This window comes from Pipistrellus hanaki (assembly GCF_964339955.1).
Source record: "Pipistrellus hanaki genome assembly, chromosome: 5".
Taxonomy (NCBI): domain Eukaryota; kingdom Metazoa; phylum Chordata; class Mammalia; order Chiroptera; family Vespertilionidae; genus Pipistrellus; species Pipistrellus hanaki.
In genome coordinates this window covers 16,807,428-16,821,325 of record NC_140507.1, presented here as the reverse complement: position 1 = coordinate 16,821,325, position 13,898 = coordinate 16,807,428, and the positions used below count along the sequence as shown (strand labels likewise).

The window sequence follows — 13,898 nt, the reverse complement described above, 5'->3', positions numbered from 1 at the left end:
TCCCACTAGGTCAAGAGCACACATGTAGAAATAACAAGTGATCTGCTAGGCCCCAGGAGGTCAGACAGGTGCGCAAGACAAATGTTTTCCCCTCCAAATCAGCCTGGCTCCATCCTCCTTCCCACAGGCTTCCCTTTCTCTCCTAAACCCAAATAGTGAGACACATGACATCCCTTATGGGAAGAAGTTTTACATCTCTGGAAAATTCATTTTTAATCTGCCTTAGCTTCCTAAGCTTCAGTTTTCATGACTGTTAATTAGTACTGTGTATTTAGTATAAGTCACTGGGAGACATGGAATCACTTATAAGAAAAAAAGAAGAGATTAAGAAATTACTTTGGCAATTTTCAGAGTGATTTATGAAGTATATTCTTGATCTTATTAATATATTTTTCAAGTATATGTGGATAGCTAATGTTATCTCTAATAAACTGGCATTGCACATGCAAATTCCTATTAATACACTTGTTTGGGAACACACAGGGGGATATAAGCAGAGAACAAACGTTTGGCATCTAAACTGAATTTCATTTGCAGTTTTGTGTTCAACCCAAGGAACATTTGCTGTGTGCCTAATACATTAGGGGTTGTGAATAAATCAAAGTTGAAATCTTACCCTTACTTTTCAGTTGTTTGTAATCTAGTTGTACAGGGTATGGGAGGACAACTCTAAAAACAGGTAGCCCATGAGGCTGAGAAAGAGAAGGGAGGCAGATGTGGAGGGCTGGGAGACCAGAAAACAGTAATAGACAATAAATATGAGGTGGTGACTGAAACAAGCTTGTTTTCTGCTGCATCTCCAGCCCAGTATTAGGCTCATTACAGCCTCTGATAGAGTTGCCAAAGGGACATAAGGACAGTTGGGTCCTAGTTTCCACATGTTATAAAACATGTGGAAAATCACCATCCTTTCTGAATCTCAAGCTCTTCATCTATAAAATGGGAACTCTGGTAAAAACTTCTTCCCAGGGCAATGTTGTAAGAACCTGTGGTTGCCATGAATTCTGCCCACCAAATATACCCAGCTCTCCTCCTCTTGTGCCCAGGATAGTATTGTTTGTCCCTTTCCATACTGATACTAGGTGCTGTCATTTTATTTCATCTTGTTGATGAAATATAAGCATAAGTGGCACATGTCACTACTGGAAAGCTTTAAGAGCCAGTATGCAACTGGGGATGTTCCTGGTGACAGCTGCTTTGTCAGTCTTGACCCCAAAGGAAGAATGAAGAGAAAATAGCCCCAACCAACCTGCACATGTGGCATAAGCAAGAAATATACCTGAAAAGAAGACAAGTGTTGTAAGACTGTGGAGAAATGGCAACCCTTGTACACTGTTTGTGGGAATGCAAAATGGTATAATTACTATAGAAAATAATATAAAGGATCCTCAAAAAAATTAAAAATTATCATTTAATCTAGCTATCCTATTCTTGTATATTTATCCAAAAGAATTGAAGTCAGGATCTCAAAGATATATTAAAATTCCCATGCTCATTGTCATGCTATCCACAATAGCCAAGATAAATAACAATCTAGATAGCCATCATGGATAAGTGGATACAGAAAGTGTGGAATATACATGTAATGGAATATTATTCAGCCTTTAGAAAGAAGAAAATTGTGCAATATGCAACCACATGGATGAACCTTGAAGATATATGGTAATCAATGGGTATTAAGTTTCAGTTAAGCAAGAGGAATAAGTTCCAGAGATAAGCTGCACAACATTGTGGCTATAGTTAACAATATTGTATTATATACTTAATTTTTGTTAAGAGAGTAGGTCTCATGTTAAGTGTTCTTGTTATAACAAAACAATATATTAAAAAGGAGACATACATGATGGTTTTAAGCAAAGTTTTGGGAATCATTTGTTATCATATCATATAGAATTTTTTTTAAATATTTTTATTGATTTCTGAGAGAGAGTTAAAGAAACATTAATGTTGAGAATCATTGATTGGTTGCCTCCTGCATGCCCCACACTGGGGATCAAGCCTGAAACCTGGGCATGTGCCCTGACCAGGAATCGAATAGTGACCTCATGGTTCATAGAAAATAGTATGGAGGATCAACCACTGAGCCACACTGACTGGGCATAAAATTTAATAAAGAGAAAACAAACCCTCATACAACCTAGAGTTTAAATAAATACAATAGCTAGTAAAGAGGAGCGGGGAGTGCTGCCTTGGAAGATATTGTACCAGGCTGAATGGGTTGGAAAAATCTTCTTGGAGATGATATCATCTGAAATAGACCTTGAATTCAGGAAGAATATCTAAGGACATACATGGAGAAGCAAGAAGATAAGAGGTGTTCACAAATGAAAGCATTTGAATGGTCAGGGAAGGTGAATGTGGCCATAGCAGTGAATGACTAATAAAAACAACAGTGAGAAAATGTACCAAGGAATAGGCACTCACTATATGCCAGTCTCTGTCCTATATGATTTACATGTATTTACTCTTCACAACATCTCTGTATTAGTTTTCCATTGCTGCTATAAGAAAACTTAGCAGCTTAAAGCAACACATATTTATTATGTTAGAGTATTATGGGTCAAAAGTTCAATTACTGGCCTAAGTATTATTGAGTATTACTGGCCTAAGAGGTGGTGACATGGCTGTACTATATTCCTTTCTGGGGTTCACGGGAAGAATCCATTTTCTTTCGCATTCAGATTGCTGGCGGATTTGAATTCCTGTGGTGATAGGACTCGGGTCCTTGTTTCCTTGCTGGTTTTCAGCTAACTCTCCTCAGCTTTCTCATTCTTTGGCTAATGGCCTTCTTCCTCTATCTTTGGCTCATGGCCTTCTTCCTCTATCTTCAAAGATAGAAATAGAGGCTCAAGTCTCTCTCACACTTTGAATCTCTCCTGGCTCTTCTTCTGTCTTCTCATTGACCAACTTTCTTCTACTTTTTAGGAAAAAGTCTACTGGATAATCACTCTGTTCTGGTCCCTGTCCTTAATTCTATCTGAAAAGTTTCTTCTTCCATGTAATGTAATTATACTCACAGGTTCTAGGGATTAAGGCATTGATTTCAGGGGACCAACTTTCTGCCTACCACTTCCCATTTTGTAAGTGAGGAAACTAAGGCTTAGTGTGGTTAAGTATCTTGTCCAAAATCACCCCCTAGTTCTTAGCAGAAGGACCAAGCAACCTGACACCAAAGCCTTTACTCCTAACTACTGACTTCATCCAGCGAACTAAAACAGGAGAAGTGGAGGACCAGGCTAAAACAGAACAATGGGTTAAGAATTTATTGCAGCCATCCTCAACTGTCAAGAGTTTTACAGTGATTTCCACTAATACTTTAGTTTTCTATTGCTATATTTAAAAATTACCACAAACTTACTATTTTAAAGCAATACCCATATGTCACCTTACAATTCTGCCTAAACTTGTGACATCAGTCTTTTATAATATTTTTAATATGTTTTCATTGATTTTTAGAGAGAGGAAGGGAGAAGGCTAAAAATATAGAAACATCGATGAGCCCACAACCCAGGCATGTGCCCTGATCAGGAATTGAACTAGTGACCTCTTTGGTTCATGGGTCTAACCTCAACCACTGAACTATACCAGCTGGGCTATAATATTTTTAAAGACAGTTTATTTTTTAACTTTATGCAATAATTTTCTCTATGACAACCAATTTGCAGAACAAAGATACTGAGGGAACTGACTATATAGGAATTATAGCTATATTTGAGATACCAGTGTCTCCAAATGGGTGCCATTAAAGTTTTTGAAATCAGTTTATTAACTCATAGAATAAGTAATTCTTCATACAATTATGTTTTTGCTAATAATTAGCTTAAGAAACATTTTCCTTTATAGAAATCTCAAGGAAAAAAGCATTGCAAATTGCTTATTTATGGAGTTTCATACTTACTCAACAAATATAGAGAATGCATTAGGTTCTAGAGAATTATGAAGAAATCTAAAGTTCCTTAATGATATAATAATTTACTGTAGTAGTAATTAGGAAAAACAGCAGAATAAGGAGTGGTACTGATGGGAAAAATAGGTGAGTGCAGAAAAATAAGGTAGGAAGAAGCAGCCAGTTAGGCTTCTCAGAAGAGGCGGCACTGGAGCTATATTTTGATCATTAAATCCAGGGCTCATGCCCTGGCTTCAGACACTCTGCTTGATTTAGTCCTTGCCTCAATCTCTAGAATCACCTTATGCCCTTGGTCGGCAAACTGTGGCTCTCGAGCCACATGCGGCTCTTTGGCCCCTTGAGTGTGGCTCTTCCACAAAATACCATGGCCTGGGTGAGTCTATTTTGAAAAATTGGTGTTAGAAGAAGTTTAAGTTTGAAAAATTTGGCTCTCAAAAGAAATTTCAATCATTGTACTGTTATTTGGTTCTGTTGACTAATGAGTTTGCCGACCATTGCCTTATGCTATATCAATGACCTTCAACACACAAAGCCTATTCCTGCCCCCAGAACCTTTGCTCTTTCTGTTTCCTCTGTCTAGAATGTTGCTCCTCCAGATTCTTCACATGTCTAGATCATTCTCAACCTTCAGCTCTAAGCTTAAATATCACTTTCCCTCACTTCTCTGTCTACACCAATCCTTTCCCTCCTTCTTCCTAACTCCTTGCCACTCACCAAGTTAGTGATGAAAGAACAATAATACTTAATGGCTGATATGAGGAGATATTGCTATTATCTTCATTTTATAGATAAGTGAGCTGAAAATTAGAGAGTCTAAGCCACTTTTCCAAGGTCACACAGCCAGTAAGAGAAGCTGAGTTTTGAACCCAGGTTGCAGGATTCCACAGTCCATAATTTTAACCATTATGTTCTAGGTTTTCTATATATTATAAATATTACATGTATTCATTTAGAAAATAAAAAAATAGAAGATGGAAAAGAAAGCCCATAATCCAGCCAGCTAGATTACTTCTATAATATCTTAGCTTACATACTTCCAGACATTTATCTCTGCCAAATTTGTGTTTTTAAATAGGGTCATGTAGTATAGTCTGTTTTATAACTTGCTTTTTCTCACTTAATGTACTGAAAACTTTCCACATCATCTTTCATTTCTGAATAATAACAGCTATTATTCTACCATGTATTCTGCTAAACACAATAAAGTTCATCCTCACAGCAATGGTTTTAGATTGTTCTTATTATTCCCATTTCACAGATAGATGATACTGTGGCTCAGCGATATGAAATAACTTGTCCCAAATCATAGTTATGGAAGAGACAGTAGCCTCAGAAAGAGCTAAGTGTCCCTTTTATGAGATGATTGCGGGAGGAGGGAATGGAGGGAGTAGGCAAAGAAGAGAAACAGTTTTCTGCTTCCAGGGCTGCCCAGGTAGCCTGGTTGGAGATATGTGGGAGGACTGAGTGTGCAGGAAACTAGGTAGAATGAAAAACTACATCATAAATGGATATTTTAATTGGCTATTTTAAGTAAAATAGCTCATTTAAATGTCTTGTGCTGGAGCTAACCAAACATTAATTAAAGCACACATGGTAATTTTATCTCCCATTTGCTAACCATTTGGAGTCTCTTTTTCTAAAAGCCCACAACATCCCTCATTTAAATATGCTGCCAGCTCTAAGGACTTCAAATACTGTTATGTTGGACCACAGGTGACAACCCAGGCCCTCACATGCCCATGGAGGCAGGGACCCAGGCCCTTAGAGCCCCTCACTTCTGAAACCAGCTGGTGTATGAGCAAAATGTATGAGCTCTGGGGAGGGCTCTGGATACAAGGAAACCATATGTTTTGGAATTGTGGGCTAGCCAGTAGACAGCTAGCTATAAAAAGAAAGTGGCTTCTTCTAAGAACTTAAACCCAAAAATATATGTAGAAAAAGTCTCATTTTTAACACTAGCATGGTGCCAACTATTCCTTTGTGTCTAGAAACTGTGGATAAGTGATGCTTGGGAAAGAATATGGAGTGTTCTTGGAAGTAAGAAGGCTAATGAGAATGGAACATAGGCAAAGCAGGAAATACAGGACAAGAGATTAGAGGTGTGTCATATCAGGTTGACCTTGGTAGGGCATTTGAATTGATTTTCTAAATGTGACAGATTTTAAGTGGGCTAGAGGACAACATGATCCTATTTACAGTTTTAAAATATCCCTCTGGCTATTGTGTGAACGTGGGTTGTACAAGGACAAAAGAAGAAGCAAGGAAATATAATACTAATATCTAGTATATAGAATGTTATTTGGGATGATGGAGATGATTGGATTTGATGGACTGGACATGAGGATGAGGGAAAGGGACAAATCATAAATGTCTCTCTGGTGTTTGGTTTGAACAGCAGGCTGGACAGTGGTGGGAAGATTGAGAAGAGTAAGTCATTTTGTATTTATGTGGGCTTTTGGGTGGGTGCTCATTAAGACTTTTGTTTTGGATATTTCAGGTTTGAGGTGTCAAGTAGGCAGTGGGATACATGTGTTTATAGTTCAAAGACTGGAAATCTAAATTTGGGAGTTGCCAGCAACTACTTTTAAAGGTTGTGGGACTGGAGCAGATCATCTAGGGTAAGATTGTAGATAGGGGTGGGCTGAGGCCTGAGTTCTGGACACAAGAGTTTGAGATTAAGCAGAAAGGAAGAACCAGCAAAGAAGACTAAGAAAGATGAACCTGCAAGGCAGGAGGAAATTGAGAAGTTAAGAAGAGTGTTTCCAAAAGAAATTGACATCATCACCACAGGTGACATTTTGAGCTTTCCTGTGCCTGTATTTAGTGCCAGACATGACTTACTCACTTTTCACAATTCATGGGATGGAATTCATTATCTCCATTTTCAGGTGCGGAAACCAAAGCTTAAAGATGAACCAAAGAATTAATAAATTTTAAAAAATGAGTGAATTGATCTGCATTTTTCCCCAGTGTCATAACCTTAGTTAAATAGGAAAAGGAGGAATAGGAACAAAAGACAATCCTTCTTTAAAACATAGCTCTGCAAATACAAGAGCAGTACACTTGCTTACAAATGACTAGAATTTCCTTAGACCTTGTTGTCCAGCCTCTAGATCCCCACCCCTTGGACTCACTATCAAAGTCCAGGATCTTCCACCTGTTGCAATTAAAATGAATCACTCCAGTTCTACCAGGGAAGCAGAGAGTGATTTGCAGCTAGTGACAAATAAGATGATTTGCCACCCAGACAAAGCATCTTGGATGAAGTGGCCTCATCAGTTGAATTGTTGCAGCTGGTCAGAGCTGTTTACCCTGGTCTACCAACCTCTCTGTACATAGCTCATCCCAGTCATTAGTCAAAATGGACTTTTTTCCTCCCAGAAATTTAGAGGCAGGTCATCTGAGCTTCCCACCTCTGTTTCCACTACTTTTTTTACAACAGCCATTTGAAGCAGATAATAAAAGGAATAAGTTGAGCTCTGTGGCCTCTTGAGCTCAGCTAAATGGAGGCACACAGGAGGGGTCTCCCTTCTGGTCCCTTCCTCTTGAGGATGACTAGACATGCTTTTGAAATAAGGAATGTTCAAACCCACATCCTTGTCAGAGATGTCCTGGAGAGGAGGTTGATGGGATCAAATGTTGACTGCTGTCTAATACCTCCCACTCCCTACACCCAACCCCAAGTACCTGCTTTCCTGAAGGCCCTGGCCATAGTGCCTGCTCCCCCACCTGTAGCCACACCATTGCTCCTCACACTGTCTGCATGCCTCCATTCTGAAATGCTCACTCTGTCAGCACGTGCTACATGCTTCATATATAATTTCTTTTAATTCTTGAGAGTACTTTTTAAATGAGTAATATTACTCCACTTTGTCAAGAAACAAGCACAAAGAGATTTAGTGACTTTCCAAAAGCTGTACAACCAATAAGTGACAAGGCAGGACTCCATCATAGTTTATCTGACCCATAAGCCCATTCTCTTGACCAATGCCCTCTACTTTTTCTCCCTGAGGATACCCAAAAGTAAGTGTCAAATGAATCACTGCAATATTTTATCCAGGTGTTTTCGTGGAGGTACTAATAACTAGATAAATGAGTTTTAAAAATTTCTTGACTACTGTTGCATGTTAGCTTAAATCAAAAGTGCGATTCACAGTAGAATTGAGGGCAGGAGTCACAAAACTATGGCCCACAGGCCAAATCCAGTATGCTGTCTGTTTTTGTAATTAAAATTTTATTGGAACACAGATGTGTATAGGTGTTCATGTAGGGTCCATGGCTGGTTTCACACTATAATAGCAGGGACAAGTAGTAGAACAGACACTGTAAGGCCCACAAAGCCTGGAAGATTTATTACCTGGCCTTTTGCAAGCTTGCCAACCCCTGGAAGTTGGATCAACAACTTCAAACTGGGAGATTTGAAATATATATTTAAAGACCAGGAGTTATTCCTAATCTATGCCCAGTACAGGAAATGCCTAACTGTCAGAACCCAGAAGATGGTCCAATCAGATCCTTACTATCTTCTATTAGCATCAAGTATGCATTTAATGATACATTTGATTATCAAAATTATTATAAAAATGCATGTAGTTAACAAATTTCCTCTAATTAACAAAGACAAAGACATCATTTGCAAGAAGAGACAGCTTGCAGCCAGCATCTATTAGTAAGTCCCAAGACTATGTTGGAATTAATTCACCCAGAAGGCACTCATGAACTGTCATTTGAGCATTATCATCTCCCACAGCTCCTGCTCCCATAGATTACCGAAACACTTTGATATCACCTCTTCAGTCAGCCTACCCTCCCAATTTCTGTGGATTTTGCCTTTGTTCAATCCATCATCATCATCATTGTTAATCAATAAGTACCATAAGGAATAATCATAATACCATCTTAAATTATTACAACAGAGTGGTTAAATTTTTAAAAGAATTATCATGGTGTAATAGGAAAAGAGAAGGGGTTACTCAGTGCTCTGCTGGCAAAGGGTGGGAAGTTTACAGAGAAGACAATATCTTCCTCACCTCCTCCTTTTTACCTCTGTCTACCTTCTCCCACTCTTACACCTATTCTGTTTGGCAATCTCCTACTCAGCCTTCAAAACTTAGGATAAGTTTCTCCTCCTCTGGTAACTTTTCCTGCCCTCTGCCAGCAGGGTGATTAGCAAGCTCTCCGTGTTCCATTAGTACTGCTCTCTTACCTGTCACATAATTAAGATCCTATCTAATAAAGAGGGAATATACTAATTGACCTTCACACGGTTGCAAAGATGGTGGTGCCCACAACCATAAGGAGGAAATATGCTAATTAATTGCCATGCTCTCAAAGATGGTGGCACCCAGTCCCTTCAGCCCCACCGGGGTAGCAAGCACGCAACAAAGCTGGGCCCGGGGTGGGCCAGACTGCTCCACACACCTATTTCCATTTCCCCCCTGTCCCCTCAACCCCCAGCTGCCCAGAGCTGGCCTGAGGCACAGGCAAGCCTTGGATGATGGCTGCCCAGCTACCCTGAGCCAGCCTGAGGCACAGGCAAGCCTTGAGTGGCAGCTGCCCAGCTGCCCAGGGCCACCCAAGGCTCAGGTAACCAGGGCTGGCCAAGGCTTGAACTGCTGGCAATGGCAGCATCAGAGGTGTGATGGGGGCAGCACCTTCCCCTGATCACTGAGTCACCTCCCGCTCCTGAAGGCTCCCAAACTTTGAGAGGGTGCAGGCCAAGCTGAGGGACCCCCACCTCCAATGCATAAATTTTCATGCACCGAGCCTCTAGTAGGACTATAATTAACATTGAAGATATTTTTATAAGGTAGCAATGATTGCTTTACTGGGTGCTTACTATGCACCAAACATTGTGCTAAGCACTTTACAAATAATCGGGGTATGTGACCCCAAAGCCTATGTTTTAATCACTAGGTTACACTGCCCATTTTTTCCATGGAAGGGAGAGTCTTTGCTGTATCACTTTTATCTCCCAAATGCCCAATAATGCCTGCAGTACAAGAAATGCTTATAAAATGAGTGAATAAAAAGTATGGTACACAGATTTCTAAAGATTCTGTCTCTTGGATATTCAAATACTAAGCTAGGTACTTCTGTGAAAAGATTTTACAGACGTGGAGTCCCAAGTCAGTTGCCTTTAAGATTAACAGAGATTATCCAGGTGGTCCTGAACCAATGAGATGAGCTCTCTAAAAGCAGAGTTTTCTCCAGCTATTGGAATTCAGAGAGGTTCAAAGAACAAGAGGGATTTATCACACTTGCTGGCTTGAAGATGCAGGGGGCATGTAATGAGGAATGCAGACAGCCTCTAGAAGCTAAAAGCAGCTGCTGGCTAGCAGCCAGCAAGGAAACTATGATCTTAATCTCACAAGCACAAGAGGATGAATTCTGCAAACAACCAGTGAACTTGCAAAAGGACTCCAAGACATCACTTTGATTTCAGCCTGGTGAGACCCTGAGCAGAGAATCTAGACACCCTAACCCAGACCTCTGACCTGTAGAACTATGAGATAATAAATAAGTGTTGTTGGGAGCCTCCACATTTGTGGTGATTTGTTATGCAGTAGTAAAAACAAATACAAACAGGCTTCTAAGTCTGTGGTGATGTTGGTGGTGAGACTGCTTTCTATGGTTCCCAAAGGTTCCACTGAGCTTTGCAAGAAGTTTGTGTTGGCTGTGAAGCAACATCACTGAGGTGGCATGAGTTGAAGAAGTCTATGCCATCCATGAATAAATCATAACTTGGTAAGGAAGGGAATGTTCTGTAGCAGACACAGTGTGAGACAGAAAACATTAAGTCCTGGTTCCTACTCCCTACTCTGCCACTGCCTCACTTGTGACCCTGGGAAAGTTGTTTTACATCTCTTTACTGCTATTCTTTCAGTTGCAAGATGAAGCTATTCATCCCTTTCCCATATGCAAGGCTACACTTGAAATTCAAGTAATGGGTTCAACAACCATCTACATTGTGGCCAATTCTGGAGAAACATAAGGGATTCCTCAATTACCTGGGGAGTTTTGGGAATAGCTATGCCAAGTTATGAGACTAATAACATTCAGGTGACTAGGCAGACTTCCAAGGCATTCAGATCACAGCTGTCCTTTCCCTACTAAGAAAATTACTGTTTTTCGCTGTGCTTCCCTGGGAGAATAATCATCATAAAAATAACGTATTGTATTTCAATAGCACTTTTCACAGTGCTTTCCCCTCTACCACTTTAATGCCAATAACTTGTGTCAGTAAAAGGAAAAGAATGGATTAAGAGCCCTTATAATTCTGAAAGTTTACATTTCTCACAGGAAGTAGGGTTAGACTCACCGATTATACAGAGGAAGAAGACTGAGACCTAGTTGAGGCAGGCAACCAGCCAAGGTAATGTGGCTGCTTAGTGAAAAAGCAAAGGCTCTCATTCCCAGAACTGGCCTCTAATAACTCCACACCCCTGCCTCTGGTGTGGAGCTGGGAAAATGCAGAGTTGTTGAATGGAGGCCCAGCTTTGCCTGTAGCAGATCTGATCTGAGGGTAGGGGGTTGTCAATTATTCAAGTTCTCATCTTGTGAATCAGATGCAAACAAAGCACTGAAATCATCCCAGTTGGAAGAGTTCTACCCCAGCTCTCCAAGTATTCTGTGGATGGCACTTGTTGGCTGTTCAGCAAAAGACTCTTTCTTTGGTCTCTTAATTAGGTAAGTGGGGATGTGAGGAATACCATTAAAGGGTAAGTTGTCTCACCGCCTAGAAGATGCCTATTAATTAAAGGAGAACAAGGAAGGAGGGGCCATAGGCTTGGAACTTTCTTGGAAAGCCTTTGAACTTCACTAGATAATCCCCCACTTGGGACACCTCAGCTGGGTCTCTCAGTTCAGTAATGTTGGAAGAGGAGGTAGCCTCCTGAAGACTTGGTTCAAGGCCATGACTCCAGACCTGCTGGATCCTAAGCAGGTTTGGGTTCTCCTGGCCCTGAAAACTATTCCTGGTCTCTAGAATCCAGTGAGAATAGAGCTGCCAGGTTAGGAGAGGGGCAGCAGCATTTATGCATTCACTTGTTATTGAGGCCTACTGTGTGTGCTCTGTGATGGAGGTATAGCACTGCACAAAAGAACTAAAAGATTCTGTTACTCTCGTGGAGCTCATAGTATTGTTTTAGGCATTAAGAGAGAACTAGATTCCAAACAGATTAAGGATAAACTTCACACCTTATGTATAATTGTCATTTTGGCTATTTGATCCAGAACAAAATATCCTTTGTCTTTTATTTTAGCCAAATTCTCTTTCTCTATAATAATGGAAGGAAATGTGCCTCCACTCAATAGTGACATTCTCCAAAGTAGCTGGAGTACGGTTGTTCTCATTTATTTCCAAGATGTCCTCCCTTCCCTTCTTCTAGTCCAGTGGTTCTCAACCTTTCTAATGCCACGACCCTTTAATACAGTTCCTCATGTTGTGGTGACCCCCAACCATAAAATTATTTTCATTGCTACTTCATAACTGTAATTTTGCTACTATAATGAATCGTAATGTAAATATCTGTGTTTTCTGATGGTCATAGGTGACCCTGCTAGCAGTTCTCAACCTATGGGTTACTGTATTAAAGGGTTGAGGCATTAGAAAGTTTGAGAACCACTGTTCTAGTCCATCATTTTGGCGACCTTTGCCAGCCAATAATAAAAAAGCAGTCTGAAAATATTTCTGGACATAATCAAATATGCGCATCCTGTGTATAAATACATTTATATTCATATATGTATGCACAAACATTTGGTGTATAATAGTATGTCACCACATTTAACAGAAGTCTTGCATGTTATTTGTGATTTGGGGGGCAAGTGTTGATATATCTGTGTCTTTGCTGGCATCTGTCTTGACATATATGTACGTGTGAAAATGAGTGTGAATATATACCTGAGGGGCTTTATCATCCCTGAAGGACAGCAACCCCACAGGTCTTTATTTGTGATCAGGAACAAAATGCAGAAGAGATCTCTCTGACATTTTAAGTCTCACATCTTGCTGACCAAGGAGAAGGGTGTAATAGGGCTTGACAGCTCTGCTGAAGGGGCTCAGGCTGGCCCTCAGCCCCTCCACATAGCCTCTGTAATTGATGTCTGTGCTTCTGACACCTCCTCCCTTTGGCCTTCAGGTCCCTGTCCGGCCGTATCGTTGGTGGTGTCTGGTGGTTCTTCACTTTGATCATCATCTCCTCATACACAGCCAACCTGGCTGCCTTCTTGACCGTGGAGAGGATGGTGTCGCCCATCGAGAGTGCAGAGGACCTAGCGAAGCAGACAGAAATCGCGTACGGGACACTGGAAGCAGGATCTACTAAGGAGTTCTTCCGGGTAGGGACACACCTTGACTCAAGGCACATTCACAAAAGGGAACAACTACAGTCCTTAAAATAGCCTTCTCATTAAAGAGCATGAGATTTTAGGCAGCCAGAGCGACTGCTTAACTGAATGTAAGTCAGGGAAATTCAGAACAAGGATCAGCTTTCTGCAGATCCCTGAGAAATTACATTTCTTTATTGGTGGAAACTTGAAAGCTCTTGCACTGAATTAGACCCTTTACACATGCCAGTCTGTGCCAGGTCCTCTAAAAGCTGCTCCTGCAAGGACCTTACAGACTTGTTAGTAATTGATTAGGAGTAGCTGAGATTCCAACCTGATGCCCTTTGTGTCCCCTCCTTGGAGATTTGATAAATAGTAGATGGTATATGGGAAATAATTACTGGAAGAGGTGGTCTATTAAAAACTGTCACAAAAGAGAGAAAATGAGACAATGGAGTGGAGGTGGTAGAGATGTCATGTGGCTGTAGGCCACAATCAAGGCAAAGGAGCAGAGAGCTAAGGCACACAAGACTTAGGATCAGCCAGACCTAGGTCCAGCACCTGGCCCCATCCTTTACCATTTGGTGGTTCTTAGCCTCTCTAACAACATTTCCTATCTGTAAAATGAGAATAGTGTCTATCTCATAGCATCATTATGAGA

The 13,898-nt window shown here is 40.6% G+C and overlaps 1 protein-coding gene across 7 annotated transcripts in view; it reads left to right on the top strand.

Moving 5' to 3' along the window:
* GRIA1 (glutamate ionotropic receptor AMPA type subunit 1) overlaps nucleotides 1-13,898 on the top strand; it is a 264,606-nt gene that overhangs the window by 210,979 nt on the left and 39,729 nt on the right. For all 7 annotated transcript variants that reach the window (XR_014795150.1, XR_014795151.1, XR_014795152.1 and 4 more), the window contains exon 12: nucleotides 13,051-13,249. Coding sequence is in view for 4 of the 7 variants with exons in the window: in XM_084885451.1 (XP_084741577.1) it covers nucleotides 13,051-13,249 (199 nt within the window). In the remaining 3 variants the exon portion in view is untranslated. The remainder of the gene's footprint in view (nucleotides 1-13,050; nucleotides 13,250-13,898) is intronic.